The 23,979-nt window shown below is 39.4% G+C and overlaps 2 protein-coding genes across 2 annotated transcripts in view; one reads left to right on the forward strand and one right to left on the reverse strand.

Moving 5' to 3' along the window:
• LOC120720942 (protein diaphanous homolog 3-like) overlaps window positions 1-5,810 on the reverse strand; it is a 183,743-nt gene extending 177,933 nt beyond the window's left edge. The window contains exon 1 of the mRNA XM_040010835.1: window positions 5,805-5,810. The gene's annotated coding sequence lies outside the window, so the exon portion shown is untranslated. The remainder of the gene's footprint in view (window positions 1-5,804) is intronic.
• Window positions 1,041-18,959, forward strand: tdrd3 (tudor domain containing 3). Its single transcript, XM_040010841.1, has 14 exons — window positions 1,041-1,253; window positions 3,182-3,266; window positions 4,591-4,656; window positions 5,390-5,550; window positions 6,729-6,870; window positions 7,064-7,135; window positions 8,884-9,033; window positions 9,345-9,497; window positions 10,070-10,247; window positions 10,853-10,978; window positions 11,409-12,337; window positions 12,579-12,704; window positions 12,878-13,017; window positions 13,333-18,959. Exons 1-13 carry the CDS (start codon window positions 1,216-1,218, stop codon window positions 12,992-12,994), a joined length of 2,343 nt encoding a protein of 780 aa, XP_039866775.1. The 5' UTR covers window positions 1,041-1,215; the 3' UTR covers window positions 12,995-13,017; window positions 13,333-18,959.
• The last annotated feature ends 5,020 nt before the right edge of the window (window positions 18,960-23,979 follow it).

Below are 23,979 nucleotides of genomic sequence, written 5' to 3' on the forward strand. Positions count from 1 at the left end.
AAAACTGGCAGACAGTTGGTGTCCTAAGCCACGCCCTCTGTTCAAAGATGGTCGTTCACAGTGGACATAGATGGCTTCTTTCACGCCTCTTTCAAACGATCTTCTCTGTCCAAAATATGAATGTCCAAAATGTTACACCTCTTGGATGAGAGGTGAAACGTCTACAAGAAACTTAAAGAACTCCAAAATGCTTTTCTTTCCTTAGATTACTATGACCTGAATGACTAAGAACCTTCTCACAGACAAAAATCAAGACTCATCAGACCAAGCAACGTTTATTTTTCTGGTGTTTCTTCAGTTTTGGTAAGCCTGTGTGAACTGTAGCCTCAGTTTACTGTTCTTAGCTGACAGGAGTGATGTGTTATGGAGTGAGAGGTCCTCTTCTGCGTAAGTCTTGTAATGAGTGATTATTTTAATTAATGTTTCAGCTTAAAGCTGTCTAGTCATTGTCGTCTGACATCAACAAAACGCATTTACCAAAAGAACTGCTGCTCACTGGTTAGTTTCTATTTTATTTAGTTTTTTTTTTTAAATTATTATTATTATTTGCTGGAGCCAAAGTCACTTTAATATTCTGATGCTCAGTTTAAATGTCAGGAGATTATCTTAACCGTGTCTACGTACCTAAATGCATCGCTGCTGAATAAGATATCTGCTACAGCGGGCAACTGAACAGGTGTACCTAATAAGGTGACGCAGAGTCTATATTCCCCTAAAGTTGATTCTGTTCATAGCGTTTTCAGTGGGAGAAACGTTTCATCACTCATCCAAGTGACCTCTTCAGTCTCATCTAACAGCAGGTTTCCCCAGTCTTATAAACAGTATATTTGCATAATGACTGAAACTAGCACCACTGAAGGAACAATGGGCTGGGAGGTCAGTTCCTTGATCGTTAATATGCAAATTCGCATGTCTTAGAGTCTATATTGTTTGTCATACTTCTTTTAAACGGATGTCCTTTAAACTGAATGACAAGTAGATTTTGCTTTATCATATGAAAAAAAATATATATAAACGCTATTTGGACCCTCACGGCACTCCGTACTTGTACAGTGTCATTGTGTGACGTATGTACCGTAGAGTCGTTCAGTACTGATATTAGCGAGCTTTGTCTGGAGCAGAATATGAATTACAGGACGAGATAGCTGTTATTCCAGTGAACCCACTTTAAAACTTTTGGTGTCCTTATTGCTTCATCAGCAGTTTGGAAGCACAATGACCGATGTGACAGATTCCCTGACCAAAGAGGGCTGGTAGGTAGCATGTGAGCTAATTTCAAAGAGCTAGCTAGTACTACTAATACAACTACCACTACTACTACTCTTTGATGTTTCCTAAAAACACTATTTAGCGTACTTATAACTTAAAATTAAAGTACAAGGTTTACCTTAACACTTTGGATTTCTGTGTGTTTTTGCAACGTAATTAGTTGTGCTGGAGGCTGGCTAGCAAACTAGCGAGATAAATGACGCTAGCTATGCAATACACACTTAGCATACAATTATTACAGCGTAGTGTGGCGCTGCATTTTGCATGAACAAACATAGTGATAACGTCATATGCAGGGCCAATCAAATAAATCTGAGGCTCATATTAAAGTTAATATAGTTAAAACATGCAATGCTTTTAAAATTCAGAACATCCCAGCAGCAGTTTACAGTAGCTAGACATGAGTGCTAGCATTCAGCCACATGCAGCTTCTAAACACTTACTGCTTCAGGTTTTGCTTACTTAATTGTTATCCCTTCTAGAGTCTTATATGTATTTAACAGAGATGAATAATAACTGTTCTGTCCGTAATGTACAGATAAACTCATTTAAAAGTGGTCCCGAGGTTGTTTACGTTTGTTGTCATGCACACCATCTGATCAGATCAAAGAGGCTGTGAACGTAACTCGACATGATAAAAACAAAACAGATTTCTTCTGATGTTTCTTCCCATATATTCAGTTTAGTTTTGGGAAGGAGGTGAGTTCGTTATCTGAATCAGTTTATTGCTAAACTGCGTGAATTGTAAAACAGTCTTGAAACAAGCAGTTTATAAACCTCTGTGATACTGAACTATGAATTAACTGTAATAGAGTAGAATTGTAATTGCATTGTGTTGATTAGATGGGAGAGTTAATTTGACTTGTCATGTTTTGCTGTTTGAGTAGAGTTGTTTAGTTTGTGTACTGTTTATATCTTACAGTAAAATTACTTTGAGTTTCTCCCTTGTCACAAGGGGTCAGCACTAACGTGATTATAGTTTACTAAACTAAAACTAGATGCAAAACCCCCCAATTTAGTTATGTAAAATAAAGATTTAAAGAAAGACTTAAAAATGAAACTAACTAAAATCATTTGAGAACTTGCAAAATTAAAATAAATAAAAATACAGAGGCTTTGATGAATGTTTTTATAGAGACACTCTGTCTAAAAGTCTGTGACACAGTTACTTTCAAAAAGTTCTGTTTTTAATAGTAATACGTGTACTGATTTTCCTAAACCTCGCCTCTGACATATGCCGTCCATACAATAACAACCTTATGGAACACTGAAACTAATAAAAACATATCTAAAGCCAAACATTTGCAGACAACACAAACTAAACTGAAGCAAGAAAATGCACTATGGGAAGTAATTGAAACTAAACTTAGTTAAAAACAAAAAGTAAAAATGAAATAAAAATAAAAACAAATGAGAAAATACAAAAATATAACTGTGATCCCTGCAGCAGATATCTCCACATGTTTGATTTGGCAGAGTTTTAACTGGGGTTCCCATCCTGACTCCCCCCCAAAGGAGATTATTTATTAATCATAATATGTATGACATTTAGAATAAGTATTAGCATACAAACACACAACAATTTATGGAGTTATGGAGACGCTTGACATCACAGTAAATAAATAAATACAGCATTACCTCCACATGCGTGTTATAAATTTGACCAAACTAAAAAAAAAAAGATTAAAACCAAAGACGTTACCATTTGCATTTTATTTTTAATATCAGTCTTTTTTAAGAGAAAAATGTCCGCTAAAATGCAGTTTTTATTTTTTCAGTCAAGTATTTGTCTCCGTCTTTAGATAAGTTTTAGTTGATTATAATAACAGTCTGTTTAAACATGTTGAAATGAGACTGTCTGAAGCCTTTCCCAGCTTCACTTGTATTCTCTGCTCTGTTTTTCATCTTGCAGGTACCTCAGTGATGAAGGCATAGCAGAGCTGAAAGGATCCGCTGAGAAAATAACACATAGTGACATAATTCGTATTGCACTTGATGTAAGTGCAACACAAACACATATACAGTATGTTTTTACCGTGTAACACCTTGCCTTGAGTTTTAGAGTTTAAGGAAAATCACCATCATTGTACTAAAAGTTGGCTTTTTTTTTAACTAGTTTGGTTAGACACTACTAGTTTTTGTTAGATACTACTAGTTTATCAAACATAATAACAGAAACATGCATAAATATCTGCCAAACAAGTGAATCTAAGTAAACCTGTTGTAGTTACTCTATGCAGAACCATTCACTCATGCTATTCTATTCATCCCTAAAAGGCACCTTTCTGAGCCAGAAATAACTCATCCTTTTCCCTCTTCAATCACTCAATGACTGCCCTCTCAAATTATATCATCAATCATCATGAAACCAGGAATCTGTTCATTTTAATAGTATGAAATGAATGTCGGTATTTGAATTATCTGTTAATTATAATTGTGTATTTAAAAAAAGAATTTTTTTCATTTGATACGCAGCTAAACAAAATGAAAATGTTTAAAGAGTAACCATAAACATTCATATAGGGTTCTTCTCCTAGAATGACAAAGATGCTACAGACCTGACCTGCAGTATCGAACGAGTCGAGAACGCGCAGTCAGTGCATTTACTGCAGAAACACTGACCTTTAAGGTTTAGCATGGAGTGCTGCGGAAAGGTCTCACACTGTACTTTTAGATATTATTGCATACCTGGTTTAATCAGCTTGTAGTAAATTTAGAGTGGTACTTGTAGGGGCTTAAAGTTATTAACATTGTCAGACTAGGCATAAAAATAAATTGGAGCCACTGATGATTTGCTAGCAAAACGGTGCATTTTAATTGTATCTTAATTAGAAAGATATTTTGCTACTCTGGCTGCTTTTTTTGGTTTTACCTGGAGCGCTTATTTTGTTCAGACATATTGTTTTCTGCGGTAAAAAGTGGTTGTAAAATTGGTTTGGGAGGCAGACACATTTGTAGTTTTAATGTTGATCTCTTATGGTTTGGAGGAAAAATAAAATCCTCTTTAAAAAATACAATTCTGTTAAAAATCTAGGTTAAATAAAGTGGTGATTGGATTTAAAAAGCAATGAGCTCCAATCCTGATTCTTGTATATCAAAATTACTCCATACATTGGCGCATATACTGGTTTTACTGTTTTATTGCAATAGTGCACAGTTGCACTCTCTCCACCATGTGGAGTGAGATTACAAAAAGTGAGATTACATCTGATTGAATAGTTAAAAATGTGTTTTGTTGTTTTTGTTTCAGATGTGCATTGTTTCATTACATGAATATATGATTATTATATATATTCTAATAAAGCAGCTTTTGTTTTGCAGACTGATCTTAGAACTGTTGGGCGAAAATATCTACCATCTGATATCAACAGTGGAAGAACTGAGAAGGTGAGTGGCATACATATTGCTACAACTCTGTGTCAGTGCTTAATTTATGAAACTCAATTACAAATGATGAGCTGGAGCCACTGTTGAAAGGAAACTTTAGAACTGCAGTTTTCATTATTGCCACTAGATGTCCCTAGCACACTAACAAATGTGGGCAAAGAAACCACTTCTTTGCCCATGAAAGTAAAATCGAGCAAATGGAGGGGGGAAAAACCCAAATATCAAAACATGTAATTTTATGTGCATTTACCTCCTCTTCCCTTCAGACTCCGAATATGATACACCCCATTATACCCTGGTAATGCACTCTGCCTTGTACATATAATGCATAAATTGCGCTGTATTGCACTATACACTTTTTGTATGTAGTATTGAATGTAGATAGGATTTACACATATCTTTTCCCAGGTGTAGAAATCAAACTTTGTGCGAAGAGTCCTTACAAAAGCATTCAACAACAGTGGTCGCTGTAGCTCTAAATGTAAGCCTTGAGGCTATTTTGAGGAATAAATGAACCTGTGCTGACTTAAGTATGCCACAGGGAAAGAGGTATTGTTTTTTTGTTTTTTTTTTGCCTTAAAAATTGGAGTAATCCTCAATACATACTGAAAACTCCTAGAGGGTTTTTCAGTATTTCGCTGTAATCCTCCTCCGCACATGCAGATTTGCCTTTCAAGCCACCTCTTTTTTATTTATTTATTTATTTATTTTTCTGTCTTTTGCACATGGCCAGTTGGAGGGTCCATGTGTCCTCCAGGTGCAGAAGGTGAGAAACATCTCAGCTCCTAAAGACCACGAGGAGTCCCAGGGCGCGCCGCGAATGCTGCGCCTGCAAATGACAGATGGGCACACCACCTGTGTTGGACTGGAGTTCAAACATCTGTCTAAGATCAGGTATTACAGTTTTGTTGCATTTAAAAATAACAGGCTGTAGTGTAATGTAAATATCTGTGAAAGGGGTATAAATGGTTTAAAAAATCCTACATTTTTTTTATTCGTCTCATATTTAAAAATGGATAATGTAAAAGCTGCTTTTCTGTTAGCTGCATAGATGCAAATCGGGGGCATTCAGCTGGTTTCTCATATTTTCCAAACACATTCTGCACACACCCTGCTCCTTCACCTCCCTGTCAACATTCTCACCCCACCACATGTCTGAATTTTCCCTTTATCTGCAATTTCCTCGCCGTGGCAGCTGATCTAACAATTCTTAGCCTTAATTACATCTCCATCCAAGCTACCGTGGCCTTGGTGACTGCTGCCATGGTGACTAGCCAGTCTGTACAGGTGGAGTGGCCAGAATGTGGGCCTTGACTTCCTGATGGGAAGAGAGGAGAGAACAGAACAAATCCCCCCTTTATGAGCGGCACACACACACTGGCCAGCAACAGCGCCGGTTAGTGTTTCTTATGAAAGTGTCCGCTTTAGTGTGCGTGAGGCCATAAGTGAGAGGCAAAGAAGGATGAGCTGGATTACAGGACTGTTCAGTGTGCGAGACAGTGATGTAGTACAGAGAGATGACAATTAAGTAGCGACACTGAGGGTGAATAGTGCATTTGTATGTGATTGAATCAAGGATGACTGCCGTCTTATTCCTGTATTTGCTGCTATCATGTGAACTTCTATCATGATAGCAGCAGAAGCATCTATCCCAGAGGTTTGGAGTGAAATCCCTAATTGTTGCTTTGGCATCCGGCATCAGTAGCTGGAAATCCCTCTTAAGTCCCTGTGCTTTCCTAATGAGAGAGGCAGAGGCCTTATCAGGCCTGATGAGATAGAGGGGCTTTTAATTTACCATGAGGATGGGTGAGCAGCTGGGATTATTAATAGTCTCTCCTAGCCTTGCCACCCATCTGCTGGCAATGCTCCATGTCATTTATAAAGTGGCATGGGTAACGAAATAGGGTGTGAGACTTGGTATATGCAGTTACAATGCGTTAAACCCACACATATATTTAAAATTTAATAGCTTTTTAAAAAGAAATGTATAGAAATATATCATTCATACTGCGTTTCAGTCTTAATATTTTGTTTTCTCTATTATTTTTTTTTTTTTAAATTTTGTTTTTCAGTTTTAACACCCCACCAGGAACAAAGGTGAAGCTTCTTGGTACAGTCCAGGTTAAAAATGGTCTTTTACTGCTTGACGATTCAAAAATCTCTGTCCTTGGAGGAGAGGTTGAGCACATGGTGGAGAAGTGGGAACTACAAAGGGTGAGGGTCAATATTTTAATGACGGATCAGCCACTCTGGCTAAAAAGATAAAAGTCATATTTTAGTAATCATTTTAAATGTGTAATAGAGGCCTCTGCTACGCCATCATTAGCTGTTGCTGAGGTTGTATTTATCTGAGTTTTGTATTTAAAACAAAAAAAAAAAAGGGGTACCTTTATCCTTCATCCTGCAGAGTCTGGCCAAACACAGCAGGAGTAACATTGGAGCAGAAGGCGGACCTCCTCCCTTCGTGCCATTTGGTCAGGTGAGGAAGAACGTTTCATAGTTCACTTAAAAAGCAAAACATCCAAAATTCTATTTAAAAAAATGTTTCTAAGAAGAACAAAAAACAGAAAGAATAACATAAAAATTGAACAAAATTAATACAGACAGGAACATTAATATGAAATGATACATCAGCAGTGATTTAATGGAAGCCAGGCAGTAGTGAATAGCAGTAACCTCATAAATGTATGCAAGGAACTAAACACAGATCTGGCGCCAGGAGTGTCCCTATCTTGGCAATGTTCTCTCTGATCTTTTGGAACAATTACGCCTTCATGAATCTTTAAAATGTTTGATCGCTGTGTGTGTAATAAAGCAGAATTAAAAATCAAACTGTCCTGTGACAGGTTATCTCCCGCCAGCAACATGAGGCTTAAATGTTGCATTTTTGTTAAAACAAAAAGCTCTAGTAATTGATGTAAAAGGGCAGCTGAGATTAAGCGTTGTGAACATGATAAGCAGATCGTCAAGGTAACCACTAATAATTAGATGCTTTATTTGCTAACGTTTTTCTTTTTTTAACGATTATTATTATACACAGAATACTTAAAGTTTTAAAAAAGACTGAGTCTGAGTCTCGGCTAGGATCACAGCTTCCAAGTGAATGCATTGGTATCAGCTTCACACTTGGATTTTGGGATTTTCCTTCCAGATTTGCTCAAGCTTTGTAAAGTTTTATGACAGGGGGGCATTTGGGACTTATTTAACAGCCTCTAGATTTTCCGCGTAACTGTATTTTCTAATGCGGGGTCATTCCAGGACTTAGTGTTGAGTAAGTCTGCTTTGGGTCGCTTTAGATTGCTCTGTTCCAAGGTATTTGGCGCTGGAAAGCAAATGTGTGTGCTTGCGCTTTGCTTGGATCTATGTTCTGTCAGTTGAGTCAGTTTTACTTATCCCGGTTGCTTCTACTCAGAGGCGCTCTCACAGCACGGAGCTTCTATCATCATGCTTCACAGCAGGAATGTTTTTAAAAGTGTAGTTGTGGTGTGTTTCTACCAGACATTTTCCAGTCAGAAGAATTTAGTTTACATGGCATTAGACGGTAGACTTTTTGTCTTTTTACCTCAAGTTACCTGAGTTCAAAACAGTTTTACTTCCATGATGATCCTAATGATATTAATGCAGATAGATTTCCTGTTGTCTGCTAGTCGTTCTCAAATCCTTTTGTTTTTGTGCCTCTTCTTTGGCTAACAGAAAATTACTGAACTTAAAAATAGTAAACTGTCCTCACTGGAAGGTGAGTTATTATGTGAGCGATAACTAAATAAGTGCACGCTCAAGACAGAAATCCAGACCTTCATCATTTTCACATAAACATAATCTTGTTACTATGACGAATGTCATTTTTAATACAACCTGTTATGTTAGATACCCACAAATAGTCGCAGGGTTTGATTTTTATTGAAACAAAGAGTGGCTGAACCTAGTCAAAAGTAAATATCATTGCTCCGGTCATTTGCTGGCCCGTGTGACTAAATCATCACTTGGTGCAGTCGAGGAACAGCTGCAGGAAGTGATGAGTTCCATCTCATTGGCACCGAGCCACCATCTGTAATTGTTTTGAAATTAAATACAGTTCACAGTCAAGTTTGAGAAAAAACAGATGAATTCATCTGGTTCTAGTTTGAGTCCATGAAATGTGCAAGCTGTCAAGCGCTCTAATTTCTGTACTTAAGAGAGCGTACACGAGTGATGATCTCTGCAGCCTTGTTCTCGCTCTCCCTGTAGAAGTGTGCGAGGAAGGATGAAGTGGATAGCCGAGAACTGGACCAGAGGAAGACCCTGCAGACTCACACTGTGGTCAAAAGCACTGACGAGAACGACGAGTTTGAAAAGCAGCGGACTGCGGCTATTGCTGAGGTGGCCAAGACCAAAGAGGTATCCAAACCTTTATCACTTGTTAGCTTTTCAGTTGTTAATTTTCGGGACCAGTGTTTTTGCCATGCGGGCAAAATTTGCTGCTTTATCGATTGCACGTCCTGCACAAGTGACTTAATTTGGCCCCAATTTAAAAATATACGCTCTTTATCGGCATTCACCTCAACCTTAATTGCCTTTGACAGTTGTGTAACTCTTCAAATTAAAAGTCATAATTACGTTGTCATTTGCAGAGTTCTGTTTCTTTTATTGTATTTTTCTCTTTGTCCAACCCTGCAGCTCTATTGATCCTAATGTTGTTTCCTTGTCAGGGCCCCCGCACATTTGGCGGTGGAGGAAATGCAGGCGGCAATTTATCCAATGCTGCCTCCTCCTCCCGGAGCCGAGAGTCTTACCAGCAGAGGAGACGGGAGGACCGGGCTGAAAGAACAGAAAGCAGGCAAGATGGAAACTACAGAGAACTGGTGAGAACACAAACTATAATCCAACACCCCCCACCCCCACACACACAAAAACGTTGTTGAAATAATGGCTTTACCTCACATTACTGAAGTCCCAATTCACTGTAACAAAGCAATTTAAAGGCTCAAACTTGCTCTGTGTTCTTCTGTGGTTTCTTTAGTCTGGATTGAAGTCTTATTTCATGGTTCACAGATTGGGTGAGGCATCGGTTATAATATTGTGGAGATGTAAATGGATTGGAGCCCTGGTGAGGTTTTCCAATCAAGTGGCAGTCCATTTGTCTTGCTTTTTGTTGTGTCCTGCCAGTTTCTCTAGTCTGAAGGGTTTGGGTTGAAGACATTAATAGGACAGAACGTAAAATTGTAGTGTTTGACGAGGGAGTAGTGTTTGCGATCGTTTCCAACACCAACAGGCTCTCACAGGTAAAACGGAATTTAAAAGGGAGCTCCTGGGTGCCGTCACACTAAACTTCTGCATTTATAACCTCGTAATTGTACTTATAATCATCATACGCATGTAATCTTCCTCTGTGGTCTCCATACAACAAATATATTTCCTGTCATTTGTTGGGTAGGTTGACGAACGCGCTCTGAGGCACATCATGGAGATGGGCTTTAACAGAGAGGCTGCTCGACAGGCTCTGATGGACAATAATAACAACCTTGAAGTGGCACTGAACAGCCTACTGACTGGATCTTCTGGTAGCAGACCTGGCCCTGCGGCTGCAGAGTCTAACAAGCCACAACCCAGAGGTATACACACAAACACACACATACACACACACACAGCCCCAGATGCACCTTCTGCCCACTTTGGCCGCATAACAATTTATATGTCTGCAGAGCCAGATTGAGGTTGGAGGAGTGATGTGGAGGTTCTTTAAATGCAATGAAAATCACCGGCAGCCTAGTTAAAGGTCCTTTGTGGCAGGGTTTTTTTTTTGTTGCTTGTTTTAGTTCATTTACCAGAAATTGCAGGCACACACTTTATTGCTCTTTTCAAAAGCACACCTTAAGGTTTTAGATGGAAATTCTGTTTTAAATGCAGTCATTGCTTTGTGTCTGTTTCATTAGTGAAAATCAACCTGTTTTACCTTGAAACTTGCCCAATCACACTGAATTACTTAGATATTCTTTTTTCAAACCAGCTACTGGTACAGTTTACTCTAAAGCTATTATAAATGTACCACACAAACTCATTAAAAGTAAATTCAGTTGAGTTCTCACGTGCAGGCTAATGCAGATAAAGTCACATACTTTATGTAGATGCAGGAGACCAGGAAGTGTGCACATTCAAACTGATCGATTTAATCTTTGTCAAAATAATGTTTTGTTTTTTTTCCCTGGGTTTTCTTCAGGCAGAGGAAAGGGAAGAGGCAGGTCCAGAAATGAAGATGATCAAGAGGGAGCAGGAGGAAGACCATCTGGACCGAGCACATTGTTTGACTTTCTGGAATCCAAAATGGGTGTTTTCTCCATTGATGGTGGGTTATATTCCAAGCTGTGGAATAGTGTATTTTTTTTTTCTTTTTAATCATTTTGGAAAAGAGAGAGAGAAAGTGTAAGGGACATAGATGTGTGCAACTTCCAACCCAGTTCCTGTGTAGTGATGACTTATGGGAGGGCCTCTGGGAGAGCACACAAATTAAAGCAAAAGTATGGCTGATGTTTGTAGCACCTTTTGAAGCCAGTTCTTTAGGAGGAATCTACTGATTTCTAACTGAGCCTTGATTAGACTGAGACAGATGGCTGTTGTCAGGTCAGAAAAACTAAGACATGTTTCTGACAACAAGACATCAGCACTGGTCTGAAATACCAACCAAGCACTTGTTAGTATTCCTTCCACTATTTCTCCCATTATTGTTTTGCCATACTTCTTAATAAAGCTGATCTTTTCTTGTTTGCTTTTATCAGAGCCAAAGAGCCAGGCTCCACAGAGACATCACGAAAACAAAGGAAATTTCCACAACTCAGACTATCACACCAAAGACGCACCTCAGACCAAGTTCTCCTCGCATAATGACCATAGGCAACAAAGGAATGACAGACCGCCTCGCTTTCACAGGGACACTGATTTTCCCAAACCTGGCCAGGAGCCTCTCTCTAATTGTACAACCCCCCAAACGTCAGGCCAAGCCCAGCAGTGGAAGGGCCAGGAGAGGTGGTCACGAGGGATGTCCGATAGATCGCAAACTGACAAGAAAGAGATGCGTGACGATCAGATTTTTCCTTCTTCCTTCGTGTCTGCTTCCACTCATTCAAAAGACCTTCAGCAGCAGGTGGAGTTTAGTGGATCTTACAACCAACGGTCCAGAAATGGAGATGGTGGTGGGAATATGTCAGCGGCGTCTCATAGAAGAGGGGCACCCACATCAAAACTGAGCAATTTGGCAGGAAGTGAAGCGAACGGAAAAGGAAATAAACGTGTAGACAGAAATGAAGACTTCAACAACAGCAGGAGGAAGGGGAAGATGGAGAGGGCAAATTTGGATCACCCTGAGCGACAAAGGGATAGTGGGCCAGCAAACTTTAACTCAAAGGGAGGAGGCTCCGAAGTGGGGTCATCACAGAGTTCTTATATACCAACAGGAGATCCTTCTCATTTCCAAAACGGCGTTATAGAACACAAAAGAACTGGGCCGATCAAACCACAAACCTCGTCTTGTCCACCGAACAGGGAGCCGCCGCCCCCAAAGAGAAACAATGCTAATAACCCAGGGTCTAAAAGAAGGGGAGGTCAAGGCAAAGGACAAGGTCCTCGAGGATCAGAAAGGGGTCATATTTCTGAACACATGTGGAAACCTGGAGATGAGTGCCTGGCACTTTACTGGGAAGACAGTAAGGTGCGTCATCCCTACATGTATGAGACAGCAATAGTTAATGATTGTTGAAAACTGCTGTATTTAAGATGTTTTCTTTTTCTTTGGCTGAGCGCTGGTTTGACAGTTAAAGTTATTTAAAATTCTAAAAATGAATCTGCGGGATTCGTTTTGTATTGACAGTGCCTTTGATTTGTTTTTCAAAGGTTTGTATTTGAGAGTAATGAGATTTCTGTTTTTTTTCTGTCTGGTTGTGCGTGTGAAGTTCTACCATGCCAGAATAGATGCCGTTCATCCATCTGGCTCCACGGCTGTGGTTGTATTTAGCGATTATGGAAATTGTGAAGAGGTCCTCCTGAATAACATCAAACCTCTTGATGCTGATGTCATGGTAAGAAAATAGGGAAACATCCATCAAACTCAGAACTTGTTGGTTCATAGTAAATGAAAGCTACTAATTAAACTGCGATCAAGTGAGGTGAGGAAAGGTGATAAAATATGAATGAGTTCTAGGTGGATTACTCACAGTAACACATCACAACTGTATCAAATGTACAATGGCAGGAGGAAGATGATGGTTACTATGACAGTTCACTAGAGTTTCGCCGCGGGGGAGACGGCCAGCCTAGACGCACGCGACCCACGCAGCAGTACTACCAGCCGCCCAGGGCACGAGATTGATGTTTCTGCATTTACACGGGCAGGTAAATAAATGAGCAAGCATGTATTTTCTTTTCACTGGTGTTTAAGCACAAACCATGAATGTGTTTTATATAAAATAAATTAGAATTTCCCATTCATTTCTTTTATTTGTGGTGGTGGGAATCTTGAATTTTGTAATAGATATGGAAAATTCAAGACTTTTATTTCAGTCACAGCTGTAAAACATCTGTTTATTTTGAAGTTGTGTGGTCATGAGATATTTTGTGAGATTCCCCAAATACAATAACGTTTGTTATATCACATAATCTGTTAACCAAACAAATTATAACTTTGTTTTCTTTTGCTTCATCCATCAGTGTGCGTGTCCCTCATCCTTCCACGTTCTGCAACAATCCAGAGTGCTTCCTGAATTTTTAAGTGTCCCGATGGGCTTGGGCATACAGGACTTTTAAAAGGGCTCGCACATCATGCACAAATAAAATAAAAAAAACACAAAACAAAACAAAAAAAAAATCAACTGACATGAGCTCCGGTTTATTTTGTCAAGGACATATCTACTGTACATGTTGTGAAGATTTGTTAAATGGCTGCTTCAGAATAAACAGTTATTATTAGTATGTAGCAGATCTGTTTTAATGCGTTTTGCTTTTAATTATTCAATTTTAATGATGAATAAACTAATGAAGAGGTGGAAGGGAAACTTCTCCGGGGTCCTTGGATTCATTTTGACTCCGTCAATTAATTTTAGCTGAGCTTCTAAGTTAACTCGAGTTTGGGCTATTTGATGACTTGGTAATTTTTTTCAAACCTACCCTAGCAAATTTGCAAGTTGTTGTCTTACAGCTTACCTTGCCTCTGACATTTTCTCCTCTGCGAGTCCAGAGCAAGCAGCTCAGGCTAATTTGTTGTGTTCTGTGAAGCAAATCCAAATGGTAAGACAATCTCTCCCTGCTGTAATAGAGATGGTCACACTGCAGAGATATCATTTTGCACATTACAAAAGGGGACTGTACCTAGCTCTTCAAGCACTGCGCACACTCTGCTGGCTGTTTATGGACTCGAGCAGTGTGGGAGACACGTTTTGCACATGAAGAAATAATCTCCACCTTCTGCTCCAGTTTCACTCATACCAGCAGTGGGGGATAAATGGACAATTCACCAGGGTTCAGCAGAAAGGTCACCGTGTTATTCTGTATCACTAGTCCAAAGGGTTTGCTTTATTTTCCAACTGAGGCGCCAGGCAAGCATAGATGAATAATTAACAGCTGGTAATATGGAAACCTATCCACCAGGGAGGAACTGAAAGTGAAGCTCTTGACAATGTTCTAGGGGACTGACTATGACACGGTGCCCAAATGAGAGGGGATTGATTTTCAATCAGATAAACGTATATTTTGGTAGAAGAATTAAGGCAGTTTCATACCGAGTATATTTTTCTTGACCCTGCAGGGAAATCATGTATAATGCAGCAGTTCTTGGGTTTAAGCTGTTGTCAGTTATTAGTTTCAATAAATGCGTGATTATTATGAGTGCAGGTCTTGATGCTGTAGATTATTAATCATTTTCTGGAAAGGAAAACCCTGTAGCTATTAGATCACTAATGAGCATTTGCTGTATATTGCCTTTGGTGAAGTAGGGAGTGTATAAGCACAGTTTTCAAGGTGTGAGCAGAGGCTCGGCATATGAATGGTAATATTTATGAAACCACGAGAAATGCTGAGTGGGTGATCCAGCTTAAACGTTAGTGTGACATGCCCTTTTGTTTCATATACAGTTAGAAAAAAAAAAAGACTGAAAGCTGGTGAGATGGCCTGGATTATATCTTGTTTTTTCATGTTTATGTAACTACACAGGCCATGTAATCTTGTTGGTGCTGTGATTAGAGTAAATCTAAAGCTTCAGATGCCGCGCATGTTTTTCTGTGACAGACTGGTTGGATATGATCTCAATTATTCAGCATGCTACAAAACAATCTTGCATCATAACTGCTTCTTACATGGAAGCGTTTACAGTGGGAGTAAAATGTGTTGGAGAAGTAGTAGTACTACTAGCAGTGTTTGTGCTTGAGCCTGTTTTTGCACAGTCAGCTTAGTTAATTGCATTTCCTTTTACACTGGATCAGGAGACGGTGGCCTTATTATTGGCTAGTTAGCGCTGCTGCCTCACAGCAAAATATCTGTGTTACCAGGCAACAGTAGTATTACCTGTGGGTGTGAATCTCCACAGTTTAGCCATGTGACCAATTTCATACAAATGCTAGCATGATAATGCTGCATCGCTGGTATTACAGTGTTTACCACTCTAACTAGAAAGTGACTGACATCCACAGAGCTATGTGGCGAGTGGTTTAATCATACATGTATATAAGTATTGTTTGTGACACACTGATACAAGATTGCTCATTTCTGCGTTGTCTTTACCAGGCCTCTCTCAAACTGCAACCTGATAACCTTTAGCAGCAGGAGGAATACTTTTCACTCCTTGAGAGGTATCAAACCTCTTTCCCACATTAACATCCCCATTGCTCTGCCCCTTTCATTTCCCACCTGCCACCCTCCCCCTCCTCCTACCCTCATTCACAGCTGTTGGCCATTATCTTCTTGCCTACCTGACCCCCTCCACCCTCCATCTTTTCACCATTGTACCTTTGTGGCAGTGACATTTGAACCTAGCGATCCTGTTAAATGCGGCCTTTCTTACATAATTTCTACATTGGCCCCAACAAACCAATCCATTCTCTTCTTGTGGAACAGTGGGGGGTGTAACCTCCTTTCTAGGAGGTTACATGAAAGTGACTCAGAAGAGAGCAAATTTCCTTTCTAGCATGTTTGATAGGTCAACTGGTTTAACAGAAGGAACTTGTTTTTTATTGGGTGTAGCATGCAGTTGTTAATCCAGTAAAATTATCATTACGATATTATTCAAAGACTACCATCCAATTTCTTCCACTTATCCAATTTTGGGTTTTGGCAGGTTACTGGAACCTATCCCAGCTATCATAGGCTGAGAGGCAGTGTGCAAAAGCCCCAGACTGGATTGAAACCCAGGATCTTCTTGCTATGAGGCAACAGTGTTAATGGCAGCAACTTGAATTGCTTATTTTTTAACCAAGGAAAGAAAACACTATTATCAGCAATAATCTTGCTGACAAGGTAACAACTGCTGGTGTGGTTATTTGGAAATTTAAGAATTATAAAATTAATCGCCTTCAGTCTGGAGCTTCATTCAAAATCTTGCCTCATTGGGTGAGGATGGTCATGAGAAAGGTGTTGTGATCAGATGAAACTGAGATCCAGCTGTTTGGAATCAACCTGACCCTTTGGAGGAAGAGTAGAAGCCAAAGAGCACCATTCCCACAGTCAAGCACGGAGGTGGAGACGTGAGGTATTGTGGCAGTTTTTCTGCTAAGTGAACATCACAACTTCACCACATTGAGGGGCCAAAGTACAGGGCCATGTACCATAAAATCTTGAACGAGATCCTTCATCCCTCTGCCAGAACACTGAAGATGGGTCTATGGCCATGACACAAAACATACTGCAAATCAATTTATAACGTCTATAATGTTTTTCTGGATTTTTGGTTGATATTCTGTCTCTCATCGGTAAACTGAAAATACATTTCTTGCATCTTCTTTGTAAGTGAACAAACATTATTAACACTTGATGGTGGACAAGTTGAAATGCCCGCGGTGAGTTCACATGTTCACTTGTTCATGGGTCATTTTCTTTTTCTTACTTGTGGAAGGCTTGGATTTGTCATTTGCATGTGAATCAAAGTATATAAAGCCAAACCACCATCTGGCAGATGTCTACACCACTAACATACAAAACAAGTGCCTTCTTGTTTATGCTGTGCTGGAGTCTCTCGGAAAATGTGATTTGTTTCGCAAAGCACTTACCATTATAACAGCCACAGTTCTGGACAGGATGTAGAGTGCTACCGTCACTTCCAGCGTTTGCATATGATCTACCACTTTGCTGCTGAACAGATGCAAGTGGTATATCTGATTTGAATGAGGTTTTAGTGTTCGTGTTTTACTTTGTGTTTAGGTTTTAGGCATGACTTAGTGATTTACAGCTCATATCATTTTTTTGTTTAAAAGAAAGTTATTTTATGTTAGAAACATGATCTATGCAGGTAAAAAATGGGACAGCTGACCTCTAAACACTTTAAATTGTTTTCATGGATGGATGGTGACTGCATGTGCAACTTGTAACGTCCACGCAGCATCATAACCTTTCACACTTAACACTTTCGGCATGTGCAGCGCTCTGCAATCAACCGAGAAATATTACTGCTGAAAAAAAGCACTGCCAGAACACCAACTGATGATGAAGTAGAGTTGTAGAAAGTAGCCTCATAAACTCAAGCTTTCTACAGAAAATCTCATCTTTTCCATTTATTGTGGCTATTTCCCTGCACAACTTCTGTGCCATCTGGGAATCCCTATGCTGCTGCATTGATGGATTGTAGTGATGCCTCTGGAGGCTCACAGACTTGTGCCTCCAGCTCATTTGTTGTGCCAGTAGCACTGCACACACCAGGTTACAAAAATTGGGAGGGCTGCAGCCAGCTGAAACACCACCAAAGCATCTCATGTGCCAGCAGTAATGATGTCACTTTTGGAGTCTGCTGCTGTTCACAAGCACGACAGTGGCAGTGGTATAAATTAAGTATTATAGTTCAGACAAAGAGTCATTGAATTTGAAGCCGACAAATTCAAGGAGAAATCAATATAAACAGACATGAATTAAGCCCCGGCCTGTGCTAAGATAAAAATTTAATGAGTATCTAAATCGAAAAATGTTTTTAGTTCAGGACTTAGCATAATCAGTCTCAGAAAACAGAGTCAAAGTGACTTAAAATCTGCCTCTTTTCCATTGATGCAGTGCCAGTACCTAATGAAGAATTGTTCTACCAGTGATTGATGCCAGTAGCTAAAAGCTGACCTCCCCGACCTTCAATGGGTGATGAAGCTGATTGTAGAACCAAGAGCATCTTGGTGTGATCAAAAAGTCACACAAGTCTTTGTTTAAAAAGCTAAACCCATACCTATTTTTTGTTTGGTGGTTAGTCACTGCAACCACCTCTCTGTGAAGAGCCTTCACCATTCTTCTCTCCTCCTACATCTGGGTTCCTCTCTGAAAGTGAGTAGTGCTCGAAGCTTTTCAGAAGTCTTTTTCCAAGTTTTTCTTTGGACATTAGCTGTTTTTTAAAAAAAACTCATTTTCAGTCCAGTCCATTTGTTGTTGTTTATTAAGTCACTTAACATTCTCCTCTGATTCATTCAAGCATAACAAAGACACCTAACTCAAGAGATGGATCAATGTTGTAACTACACATGACAGGCAGCTTAGCAACCAACCAACCTGAAATTGTATCTTTAGGCATTTTGTTACTAATTTGTTTTTTTTTGTTAAAAATACTAAAAATTGCCAAAGGTAACACAGTTTGACTGAAATAAAGTAGCATTTTTATCTCAACAAAGTGATTCCCAAAGACCTATTAACTGAAAACTGGGCATATATTGGCATGATGCGCAGCAACCCTTAAAACATTAGAGGGAACTGGACAAGCAGAGGACTTAAGAACAAGTGGTAGGCTTAAAAAAACTATATATAGCAGATGAACAGGACCTGAAAGCTAAATCTTTAAGAAATAGGAAAAAAACAAGTCTGAGAGATGCATGTGGCCCTTCAGTTGATTAATCTACAGGGAACATAAGAAATAGACTAAAAATCAGTGGCATCAGATCTTATAGAGTTATGAATGAAAATTTGAGTTCAAATCATTTTCATTAACCATGGAAATGATTATGATGGCAGCCCACAGCTGAAGAAGAGCTTTTGATGTCTTTTAAGACGTCTGTAGTTTTCAGTCTTCAGTTTTATTTGTCATATGCAAGTTAGCACAGGGTCAACACTGCAATGAAATGTATTTGACAAGCAGAAGACAGTCGCTCAGCAGAATGGTACAGTAGGGGGGGGCAAATGGGATATTGCACAGTTACGTTTTGTAGTTAGTACAGTATTGCACTTTTTTTTCTCTTAATATAAATACCAATAAAGTGGAGTGACCAGTGTAGATTGTACAGAGTACTTGTGAAGCTGCAGGGTAGCTTCTGAGTGCATCCTGTGGAGTGTGTTGTGTGTGTTTAAGTGTTGTGGTTGAGGTGTCGTATGGTTTGATGGTAGAAACTGTTTTTAAGTCTTGTAGTCCGAGCAGACAGACTCCTGTAACGTCTGCCAGATGGTAACAAGGAGAACAGCTGATGTGCTGGGTGGCTGTGGTCCTTGATGATGCTGTGTGCTTTGCGGAGGCATCGTTGAAGATAAATGTCCTGAATGGCAGGAAGCCTCGTGCCAGTGATGTGCTCTGCTGCCTTCACCACCCTCTGTGGTGATTTGCAGCTGCTAGCAGAGCAGCTTCCATACCAAACTGTAATGCAGCTCATCAGCAAGCTCTCAATTGCACACCTGTAGAAATTTGAGGTCATGTTAGCGTTCATGCCAAACTTCCTCAGCCTCCTCAGGAAGTAGAGTCGCTGGCGAGCTTTCCTGATAGCAGTGTCTGTGTGAAGGGTCCAGGAGAAGTCCTCGGTGATGTTGACACCAAGGAATTTGAAGCTGCTGACTCTTTCGACCTTGACACTGGTTATGTGGATGGGCTGGCGTTCCCTGACTGGTCATTTCCGGTAGTCCACTATCATTTCTCTAGTTTTGCTGATGTTGAGAGACAGGTTATTTTCCAGACACCACTTGTACACTGCCATGTCTGCAGAACTAATTCTGACAAAATATAAAGAAATAAGGGATGGCTCAAGACTTTTACACAGTGCTATATTTCTTTTGGGCTATGTACCCCAAGAGTCAGACTTTACTCTGCATTTGCTGAAACATCCTTAAGTGCATGAGGGGAGAAACAACCTAAACAGTTGCTTGTTATTGAAAAGGCACCCCATTGAAATGGCAGGATCATTGCTCACCACCTGCCCTACACGCCTGAACTAGCTCTCTGCATCACTGTCTTCTTCTTCCCCATAAACTACACAAATCTTACACCTACTGCAAACGTGCACCTGAAAGTGATGAAAATAAGACTACCTTAAGTGCTCTAAACTCTGTAACACTTCTCACTACCCCTCAGCTTACTAACTGAGCACTGACTGACTGTGAAGTTTGACTAAAATCTCTTTTTAGTGCACTATAGGAAGAAAAAATCTGCTGATAGATTAGCAAATACGAATAAACAAACTCCATATATTTCTGGACCAGTCATGGTGCTCATTTAATCACTGCAACTGACATATTTATGGAACATTACTTACTAAATGAAAAAAATAAAGTTTGGCTGACTTACAAACTTCAGTGTTATGACTTCAGTGTTATTACTTGAGCTGCAGTTCAGAGGCTCAACGCTTAATGAGCAAGATGGGTGCCGCTTGTCAGTTCTAATGGCTGTTTTCTGTGTGCAGCAGACCATGGCCTATGTGGGTCATTCTTCAAACATCCTGCCAAACATTTGTTGCCAAGCACCCCTCGTGTTTCTCATAACACATGACAATATAATGGTCAAATGGGGCCAGTTAGTTTGACCAAAGACAGTATGGACTAAGGGTGAATGATGAATCAGCAGCAGGGTATTGATCTTTGCCTTTACCACATATGGGTCTACACAACAAAGCAAACAGAGTAAAGCACCTTTCAGTCACTTTTATGGAGCCTGTCCAGTTACACCTAATGGCTACATGTCACATGAAGAAGTAGAACTATTGAGTTGAGCTCAAGCAGCTGACTTTGTTGTTTTTACTTTTTCATTGCTACTTATAAAAAAGACCTGCAGTCATATTTTCATTAAGTGACCTGTAAATCACTGAATCTCGAGTATTTTCATAACACAACAACTCAAAATCATCGGGATTCCATAGGGGATTGTCTCTTATGCTAAAATGAGCTGTGAGGACAGTTGCTCCTGACAAAACTGTACCTGCAGGCACAGAGGACACAAGGCTTCATTCTTTGGTTGTTGCTCACATAATCTTATGGCCTCTGTAGCTCCGACTCCAGTCCTCCAAAGCAAGCAAAAAAAACTTTTAAACGATAGAGCTGCTGGTATGAGCATCTGCTTGCTACTGATAAAAAGACTGCCAGCATCAGACATGATGTGACATGGCGTACTGACTGAAGTGACTGAAGCTTCTGATCAAAGGCATCCGGTGATCTAAAACAGATTTTTCCGTATGGTGTTAGAGGTCAAGGGAGACATTTTTTTCATCATGGCGCAGCAGGGCAGCACGTTGGAATCGAGGAATCTAGCAATGGGATTTCTCTCTTTGCTCAAATGATGTATTTAATTGTTGATTTGTAAATGCAGTAGGCAATAAATGTCCATTTTCTCCTTCTTGTCTACTGGTAGTTCTTTTTGTTTTGCTTTGCTATTGATAAGGTGCAGGATAACAAGACTTCACTCAAAGACATTAAATCAAAATGTAGTCAGTTTGTAAAAGCTCAGCAAAAAGGATTCACTTTATTGCTTTTGCTTTAAAGGTCTAATTACCATGGAAAAGGAAAAACATGGAATAAAATGCAAAATAATCACTAGAATTTTGCATTTCTGCTTTTTTATCGGTGCTTACTCATATCATTTCCCCCAGAATCTCAGAAACACCAGCACTGGCATCAGATCAGTCATAAAGGATCACAAAAACTGATGAGCCTCACTCTTTTCTCAGCTGTCAGCGATGTAAAGGAAGTTTTCTTTCCCTACATCATTGCAATCAAGATCTTTAAAAAAACACATACTGGAGCTACAGTCTATTGCACAATTTGTTTTATGTCAGTACACATTGGAATAGAACAGACAAACGCCTTTGTTTTATTTCTTTGAACTTTATTTGAATGTAATTTTATCAAGGATCTTCTTTCACAATGTTACTCAGTTGTCCTTTATTCCAATAAATCTGTTGCAATACTTGAAAGAACACAGAAGGCTTGCTAGATAGAAAAACTGCTTGTCTGGGCAGATCAGGTGACATAAAAAAAAAAAAAAATCCCATCCCACTTCTGGCCTCTTGTGTTATTTCTTCAGCTTCTGGTTCCATGGCTTTCCTAATTAGGTAATTACTGTATGTTGTGGAGGTAGTGAATTGTGAAGAGCAGATCCTCTTTTGACCCAGAGGGAAAAGAGACTGTTTTTGGTCCTGCCATACAAAAACTGTGAGTACAACCCCTTGGGCAAGGCTAGATTCAGCTTCGAGGGTTTTAGAAATGAGATAATTTCCACGGTGTGAGAGGACTTGGTGAATCATGCTGAAAACAGAGGTCAGGACTGTGCTGGAAAATGAGCTACCAACTTTTGGGGCTGACATTAAGACTCTAATGTGTTCAAACAGAATTGAAATAGTTTAAACTTTAATGTCTCAGGAGATACCATGAACATATGTTTGGAGGAAAAGTGTTTGATCCCCTGTTGAACTGATAAGTTTATCTACTCACAAAGAACCAAAATAGTTTATGGTTATTTCATTTTAATTGAGAAAGACAGGATATCAACCAAAAATCTAGAAAAATAAAAAAAATAGCTATAAGTTATAAGTTGATTTGCATGTCACTGAGTGAAATAAAAAAATTGATTCCCTACAATACAACCAGAATTCTGTCTGCCACAGACTGGCTGTGTGCCCATGCTGCATACAGATTGCAATCAATCAATTACAGATACTTCTGATCTCATCTCGTTATATCTATAAAGCCCTCTCCATCACTATGGGAAGACCAAAAAGTTGTCATGAGTACTAAAGTTGTCAAGATGGTAGACCTGCTCAGGGTTCAATAGGCTACAAGACTGTCAACAAGACGTTTGGTGGAAATATAAAATTAAATGTTCTCTTACTGGAGATCCATGCAAAGATCTTCCCTCATGCGGTGAAGATGATCACGAGAAAGGCGATGGATCACCCCAAACCTACACAGGAAGAGCTTGTTAATTATCTGAAAGCAGTTGGGGCCACAGTCAACAAGAACACCACTGGCAACATACTACAGTAATGGAGAGCACTGAAAAGGGTCTGGGACAGGTCTTCAGGCATGATAATGACCCCCCTCCCCCCAAATATTGCCAAGGCAAAATAGGAGTAGCTAAAGAAGTAGCACAAGACTTTACGAGGAATTTTGTGGGGCCAGTAAAGTTCCCATCTCAGCAACACTGAAGGATTAAACAGTTATCATAAATATCCCCCTGGATGGCATTAACCATTTTAGTATTAGCAATTACCAGAGCAACATTAGCTGTCTTTTGGAGCTAAACAGCATTCGGTATCAGTCCAGTCTGTTTGTAACATTAGTAGACAGTATTAATTTAACAGGATAACACAAATATGTGTGTTTTCTCTCAAAGTCTGTGATTGAAGCTGAGAAACATTAATGAGCAAGTAAAAAGAAACAGTGGCCTACCTTACCAACTCTTTCTGATCAGCACCACAGACAGGCCAGAAGCACAGCACTATTGTAGACTTCCTAACAGTAGTGTTGTCCTTTATGCATTTTTGCACTACATAAGAGAATTTTAAAATATTTGCCATCATATATCTATATGTATAAAATGAAGAAATAGTGGAGTTATTAGAAGAGCATTAATAATGAATCTGAACTTGAGTACAGCTAGGCGTGTTTGGCCACTCTTCTAAATAAACAGAATTCTATACACGCTTTTATCTAATTTTACTTGTTTTTTTGCACTTGCTTCCTTTCTACAAAGCATGAAAGTCTGTTAATCAATGCTTCTTGACTCTTTGTTACAGAGACCAGAGAAGGGCACAGCAGCAGAAGAGACACTCATCATAATGGAGTACTCAGTATCAGTTGGCAAGCATATTACAGTCATTCTGTATAATTTACAGTGCTAGCATGGACTAATGGTTGTGTAGCTGGTATGCTAAAAAGCTTTGGTCAGGCATACGTTTCTGTTAAAAATTGTAAATGGGTTGCATTTATATAATTTTT

Source organism: Simochromis diagramma, unplaced genomic scaffold, assembly GCF_900408965.1.
Source record: "Simochromis diagramma unplaced genomic scaffold, fSimDia1.1 OVJJ01000603.1, whole genome shotgun sequence".
NCBI classification, from domain to species: domain Eukaryota; kingdom Metazoa; phylum Chordata; class Actinopteri; order Cichliformes; family Cichlidae; genus Simochromis; species Simochromis diagramma.

Coding starts and splice junctions, on each gene's coding strand:
- tdrd3 (XM_040010841.1), top strand. CDS start 1,216: ATGACCGATGTGACAGATTCCCTGACCAAAGAGGGCTG. Junction 6,871..7,063: donor AGAAGTGGGAACTACAAAGG/GTGAGGGTCAAT, acceptor TTCATCCTGCAG/AGTCTGGCCAAACACAGCAG. Junction 12,338..12,578: donor TTTACTGGGAAGACAGTAAG/GTGCGTCATCCC, acceptor GTGCGTGTGAAG/TTCTACCATGCCAGAATAGA.